The sequence below is a fragment of the Octopus bimaculoides genome, chromosome 4 (genome assembly GCF_001194135.2).
Source record: "Octopus bimaculoides isolate UCB-OBI-ISO-001 chromosome 4, ASM119413v2, whole genome shotgun sequence".
Classification (NCBI taxonomy): Eukaryota; Metazoa; Mollusca; class Cephalopoda; order Octopoda; family Octopodidae; genus Octopus; species Octopus bimaculoides.
Window position 1 is genome coordinate 118924950 of NC_068984.1, and position 7776 is coordinate 118932725.

Below are 7776 nucleotides of genomic sequence, written 5' to 3' on the forward strand. Positions count from 1 at the left end.
ATATATATATATATATATATATATATATATATATATATATATATAGATATAGATATATATATATACATCTGGCAAAAATGAGTTTCCTGCAATGGACTAGCATCCCATCCAGGAGGGGAATATATATGCCATAGAAAGTGATAATCTAGGTAATGTGTTAAGTCTATCACCCAAAAATAAAAACAATCATTCTAACAAATTTCCACAGCTTCCATCGATTAAATTTCCACAGTTTCCGTCTAACAAAGTTCATTCTTAAAACTTTGGCTGACTCAGGTCTATTGTAATACTGCGCAGTGGAATGGTTTCCAAAGTCGCATGGTTACAAAGTGATTTCCTTAACCACTCAGCTATACGGTTAGAATTTCAAATTGATGCTTAATGTCTAAAACCAGAATTTATGTAATTTACTCTGGTAGTGGGTTACAATACTATCTTATGTTTAGTAAAAGACAATTTTGAGATGATTAATAGCAAGCTTACAATGAAAAACTTACTAACTGCTACTTGATCTCATTACCTGAGGGAGATCAAAGATAAAACAATGATAATTAAGTTAAATGGATGTGTGTGTGTGTGTGTGTGTGTGTGTGTGTGTGTGTGTGTGAGTGTGAGTGTGTGTGTGCATGTGTGTGTATATATATATTTAAAAATATATATTATATATATATTATATGTATAATATATATATATATAAGTATGCATGTACATAAGCATGCATATTTGGATGTTTATATATCTAAATATCTATATCAGTCTTTCTTTCACTCACTCTCTTTCTCTCTCCTTCTCTCTCACTCTCAGTACATATATAGAGAGAAGGAAAGAGAGAGGGAGACAGAGCAAGAGATAGCATGTGTGTGTGTGTGTGTGTGTGTGTGCACGCGCGCATATTTATACATATATATCTGCTGTTAATATATACAGACATACAAATATACATATATACAGACAGACAGATAGATATAGATATAGGCAGAGACAGATATAATATATATACACACATATATATGAATATATAAATGGGTGTTTGAGTGTATTCATATATATGCATTTAATCATTAACATGTGTATATAAATTAGGCACAGGAGTGGCTGTGTGGTAAGAAACTTGCTTCTAAACCACATGATTCCGGGTTCAGTCCTTGGGCAAGTGTCTTCTACTATAGCCTCCGGCCAACCGAAGCCTTGTGAGTGGATTTGGTAGACAGAAACTGAAAGAAGCCTGTCATATATATATATATATATATATATATATATATATATATATATATGTATATATTTGTGTGTCCGTGTTTGTCCCCCTGCTATTGCTTGACAACTGATGCTAGCGTGTTTACGTCCCCATAACCTAGCAGTTCGGCAAAAGAGATCGATAGAATAAGTACTAGGCTTACAAAAGAATAAGTCCTGGGCTCAATTTGTTCGACTAAAAGCAGTGCTCCAGCATGGCCACAGTCAAATGACTGAAACAAACAAAAGAATAAAAGAACGCAAATGTGTGCACATGCTGTAAAACATGTCTATGTGTTCAGCCTAAGTATATAGATACATGTCTGGTTACAGAGTAGGCTGCTGACAGGTAGATTCCAACTAAAGGAAATGAATCCTTAAGTAGAAGTTATATCAATATTATCTTGGCATCAACACAAAGTACTTGATTAAATCCAAGTCTAAATTGTATTTGTAATTGCTATTCATTAATGCAGATCAGTAATTCTTCAGACAAATGAAACAAAATTGTTTACAGGAAATATGTGAGATAGGCATAAAAGCTGAAATATAATTTCTCTCTCTCTCTCTCTGAAACAATCAAATTTGTTGGTGAGAAAAAAATAATAATGAATTTACTCCCATTTACATAATTATACGTTCATGATTCGGATTATTAGCTTCATCTTTGGAGATGAATTTTTTTTAATTGTGTCATCATCATCATCATCATTGTCGTCATTGTTATCTGAACATCTAATTTCCTACATTTGCATGGCTCAGATAGAATTTTTTTGGAAGCAGATTTTCTACAGCCAGATGCCCTTACTTTCATCAACGTTTACCTGTTTTCAAGCAAGGTAATATTTCTCTATGGTCATACATAGCTCTTGAAGATTTGAGTACACAACATAAATGCTTTTCAGATGTGTTTTGTACTTTTTTTTGCTTTGAACGGAGCTTCTGATTTCTTTTAATTACTAAAAATTAAATTACTGGAAATTTGTTGTCTTCGAGGTCATTGCTCAAGGTGTTGTCATGCATTGGGACTGAACCCAAAATCACATGATTTGGGAAGTTACACTTCTTACCTACACAGCCATACTGGCAGCTGTATAGTAAAATAATACTCATAATCATATTGACAACACATATCAGACATTTTAGACATTAGTTGTATGTATAATAGTTTATTTCCTTTCATTATTTGTTGTCTTTTTCTTTTGTTACTATTCTGAATGAAGTCTCTTATAAGTACTATAAACAGGGTAGCGCCTACTTTGATAAATAATTAGCTGAATAATTAATTATCTTATAATAACTGTATGCAACTAAACATGACCTTCAGGATATACAGCAGGGATAGCATCATCATCATCATCATCGACAATAGGAGTTGCCGTCACTAACACTAACACATACTAATTAAGCTGTTGGTCATGTATATCTAGTTACACTGGATCATTATAAGTAAAAATGTCCAAGCTTATATAGTATTGATCTTATTATCATCTCATATATCTTGTGTTGAAATCTACTACTGTAGATGTCCTGTAGTGAATTTGAATGATATTGTTAATTTTGTGTTGCTCAGATCATCCAGTGCAGCATTTCTTCTTGCTGGTGGAGGCTAGCAATATTTTGATAAGCTGTAAGGCATCGAGCTGGCAGAATCATTAGCATGCCGGACAAAATACTTAGCAGCATTTCATCCATCTTTATGTTTTGGGTTCAAATGCTGCCAGGGTCAACTTTGTCTTTTGTCTTTTTCAGGATCAATAAAGTAAGTACCAGCTGAGTGCCGGGGTTGATTTAATTGGCTAAATTAAGTACCAGTCAAATACTGGCATCAATGTGATTGACTTACCCACTTCACACAAATTTCAGGCCTTGTGCCTATAGTAGAAAGGATTATTATTATTATTTCTCAGAATGTATGAGGAGAAATATGTTTGCGGGTTATTAACATCACGCCCTGGAGGAATGAATAAGATGACAGGAGAATATCATCAAATTTATACAAAACTATTTGATTGAATATTCTTCTTTCTCTTTTTTTCTTTCCTTTTTTTTCTGTCATCTTCCTTTTTCTATTTTTTTCTTTCTTTCTGCCTGTTATAAAACTTAAAAACTGATGATGTCATTCCATCAACGTATGGACGCTGGTTACTCTCGTTCATACTTTACGTTTAAATTTCTGAAATTTTAAATTTTTAATCACCTCTTATTTTGAACTTGACAAAGACAGACGTACTGTTGAAATATTGTTCAAATAAAATATCTATACAATCGAATCGTGCTCTTTGTCTTGACTTATTATTATTATTATTATTATTTTTATTATACGAAAACTCACAGCTTATTTTGTTGGGTATGATAGAAAGTGTCAGCTGTTCACAGCCAACAGACTAAGGTGACACTTGTTTAATGGTCATGCTTCAAGAACCCTATGAAGAATTCTTGCAGTTCTAAACAATGCTGATTTTTGTAGGTGTTCTCCCTTCACACTTACACCAATCTTTTTTAGCCATATTGGTAGGAGAGTGCTGATACTTTCAAGTGCTAGTTGAGCATTGATCATTATTATTATTGTTGTTGTTGTTATTTACTTTCAGTTTGCATGTTTGTTTCAATCACTTGTTCCCTAGAGCAAGTGAAGGTTAAGAGATATTACCCAGTGCCCTAAGGCAGGTGAAAGTTAAGAAATGTTACAGTATAACTGAAAGCCTGGGGAGAGCAGTAGCAAAATACCTCCATATAATACAATACAAACATTTAAATTGATAGGGTTTTTCTAAGGATGTGGGCAGTACTTGTCAGCATGATCTTTTGAATTTCTGTGAGACATGGTTCTCCTGGGATGTTGTCTAGATGTTTCTGACATCCCTTTTTTTAATTATATCAAGGACACCTACAATAACAGGAACAGTTTTTGCTTTAAGATGCTACATCCTTTGTATTTCAATTTCCAGGTCCTTATATTTATTAAGTTTGTCAAATTCCTTTACTGATATATTTTTATCAGTGGGAACACTTACATCTATTAGTCTACAAGTATCTTCTTCCCTGTCTTTAATAATTATGTCTGATCAATTAGCCTGGTATGTTCTGTCAGTATTGACTGGAAAATCCCAGATGGTGACATTTTTACCTTCAATGACTGGCTCAGGATGACATTCATATTAGCTAGTAGGAGTGCTGATTTGTAGTGTTCACATATTTTCCAATGTAAATAATGTCCTACCCTACCATGGCAATTTTTGTATTCATTTGATGTCAGCACAGGACATCCTGAAATGAGATGATCTATTGTTTTGTCAAATGTGTAACAGAATCTGCTGTTAGAGCCAATACCATTCTTGCTTACCAGAAATTATCAGGCTTATCATTATAACTATTATTATTATTATTATAACTATTATTTTTATTATTATTATTATTATTATTATTATTATTATTATTATTATTAAGGCACTGAGCTGGCAGAAACGTTAGCACAATGAGTGAAATGCTTAGCGGTATTTCGTCTGTCTTTACGTTCTGAGTTCAAATTCCGCCAAGGTCAACTTTGCCTTTCATCCTTTCGGGGTCAATAAATTAAGTACCAGTTACGCACTGGGGTCCATGTAATCAACTTAATCCCTTTGTCTGTCCTTGTTTGTCCCATCTATGTTTAGCCCCTTGTGGGCAATAAAGAAATAAGAATTATTAGCACACCAAACAAAATGGTTAGCAGCATTTCATCTGGTTTTATGTTCTGAGTACAAATTCTGGTAAGGACGACTTTGCCTTTCATCCTTTCAAGGTCAATAAAAGAAGTACCAATTGAGTACTGGGGGTCGATGTAATTGACTTACTCCCTCCCCAAAATTGCTGGCCCAGCACCAAAATTTGAAATTATTATCATTATCATTATTATTATTATTATCATTATTATTATCATTATTATTAAGGCAGTGAGTTTGTTGAACCATTAGTAGACCAGACATTTTGCCCATCTTTGTGTTCTGAGTTAACATTCTGGCAAGGTTGACTTTGCCTTTCATCCTTTTGGGGTCGATGAAATAAGTACCAGCTGCATACTGAGGTCAATGTAATCAACTAACCACCTTCCCCCCCAAATTTCAGGACTTGTTCCTATAATAGAAAAGATTGTTATTATCATTGTTTTAATGTGCTTGTATTGTTTTTTTCTTTCACAGCTAGGGTTTCCAATATTTAAATTTATTTCATTCATGACTCCTGCTGTGTTATGAATCTCACATGTATATATACATATATACACAATTGCAGCATGGAAGGTGTTTATATGTCATTTAAGAAACACACAAAAACCGTTAGATTCACTTCAACATTTAAATTTAATTTCCCGGAATATTTTCGTCGCTTTGAGACCATGACCTGTAGACTGACAAAATTCCGTGCTGAATTTTGTCAATGAACAGGTCGCAGTCTCAAAGTGATGAAAATATTTTGGCAAATTAAACTTAAATGTTGAAGTGAATCTAACGGTGTTTGTGTGTTTCTTAAATGGCTTATAAATACCTTCCATGCTGCAATTGTTTTCATTTCAGCACACGATCTCAGATCAGGTCACTTGCTATGCAAGTACATCTCCATAATATATATATATATATATATATATATATATATATATATGTATGTATGTATGTATTTTTTCAATGTGTACAAATAACAAGGAAAAATAAATAAATAGTTACCAGGGTAGCAAAAATTCCCATAAGTGCCAAGGATATTACAGCCTACTTATAAAGGTATAAACTCCAGGGTTAAGTGAAATGATTTTGTATAACATGGATAAATTAATATGTGTGTGTGTGTGTGTGTGTGTGTGTGTGTGTGTGTATATGTATGCATGTATGTATGTATGAAGAGGGAGAGAGGTGGGAAAATGAGAGAAAGAGAGAGAGAGAGAAGGGTAGTGGTGGTGGAGAAAGAACGTTTAGAATGTAACAATATCATAAAATATTGTCTTTGTTACCTGTACAATTTGTCTCTTTACTTAATACCGGCAGACCAGTTATCTGTGTTAACTTGAAGTATAGTTTTTCAGCTGTCGGTAAGTACGTCAGACATATGTATGCCTCGCCGAGGGAATCCTGTCAAAAGAAAAGAGCTTTTGTACAAAACAATTCATAGGACAAAGTATAAATTGTATTTAATGAAGAGAAGAAAAAAAAGAATGAGAGAAGCACACTGTGAGGGAGAGAGAGAGAGTCTTTGCAAATGAATGAGATTGACAGAAGGAAGAAATAGGAAGCAGATGAAATGTCAGTGTAAAACAAAGAGTGATACATGAATAGATTACATAATAAGGTACGAAATAAAGTTGTCACAGCTTGGGAAGCTGTGAATGGCGACATTATTATTCATCTCTTATATTTGGCTTCTCATGGCTCTGTCCCCGTGAGAACTACCCTTCTTGCTTCACGTACAGAACAATAGTATTTTTGCTCAGTCTCAAGTAGATCCTGATCGAGCAATGCTGTGATGAAAGTCTTCTAGCCATTACCATCTTATCTACCTTTCAGACAGTGTATGCACGACTACATCGTGCCTTACCTTTGTTTTATTATTATGTTTGTTTGTTTGTTTTTTCTTTTTAGTAAGAATGTGTGATTCAGGGGTTTAGCTGTAATATCTAGAGATCGAATAAGACCACGCAGTTGATCTTTCGTTAACGCATGCAAAACAACAAATGTTTTGTTGATATTGTTTCAGCCCAGGTCGCCTTGACCTAGTAGTCTTTGTGACCAAAGGCGTTCTCGCCATAAACCACAAGGTGTGTTTTGTTTACTTTTCTTTCTAGGGGTGTACTTTCAGTCGGGTTTGCCAGATGACCATGTAGAAACTCCACTTTTGGCGCATGGACAACAGTTGTACTGTGTGGAAAATGAGTGTAGAAGTTTGTTTCACAAGCATTAGATCTCAGTGTTACTTTGGGTAAGTGTCTTGTTGAAGCCCCCGGCCAACCTAAGCCGGCATACCAACACTAGTGATCCCCTTCCCCCACCCTCATAACTTTCAGAAAAATGCATACCACTTTTGTTAATTGTCTACTGACATAACCTCAAGTTGACCCGAACCTTGCAAGTAAAATTAAGTAGATGGAAAATGGAAACTGTACAGTATGCCTTTAAATGGACTCTACCCATTTTTGATGGTAGACTGCATTCATCGGCCCTTGAATGTTTCTAGCAGAGTCCACTACATTGTGAACATCCAGACTAGTTTGCCAATCTAAGAACAATTCACCAATCATGTTTCTGCTTATTTTTTGTCTCAGAGGCCCTGTACAAAAGGTTGTAGACACTGCCCTTCTTTTATATGTTTTAAACATTTAACCCAGTGATTCTCAACTAGGGTCCATATGACCCTTACGGAGGGTCCATATAAGATTTTGTTGTTAAAATTTACATGCAATAAATTACTTGTACTTCTACAATACACAATTAATTCTTTTTTTATACAATTCCTAATAATATTTAATTATAAAAATACAGTAGGATTATATATATATATATATATATATATATATATATA

The 7776-nt window shown here is 34.1% G+C and overlaps 1 protein-coding gene across 1 annotated transcript in view; it reads right to left on the reverse strand.

The window, feature by feature from the left end:
• The window catches only part of LOC106874852 (synaptotagmin-1), a 43597-nt gene that overhangs the window by 16284 nt on the left and 19537 nt on the right, over nt 1–7776 (reverse strand). The window contains exon 5 of the mRNA XM_014922741.2: nt 6215–6332. Coding sequence (XP_014778227.1) covers nt 6215–6332 — 118 coding nt within the window. The remainder of the gene's footprint in view (nt 1–6214; nt 6333–7776) is intronic.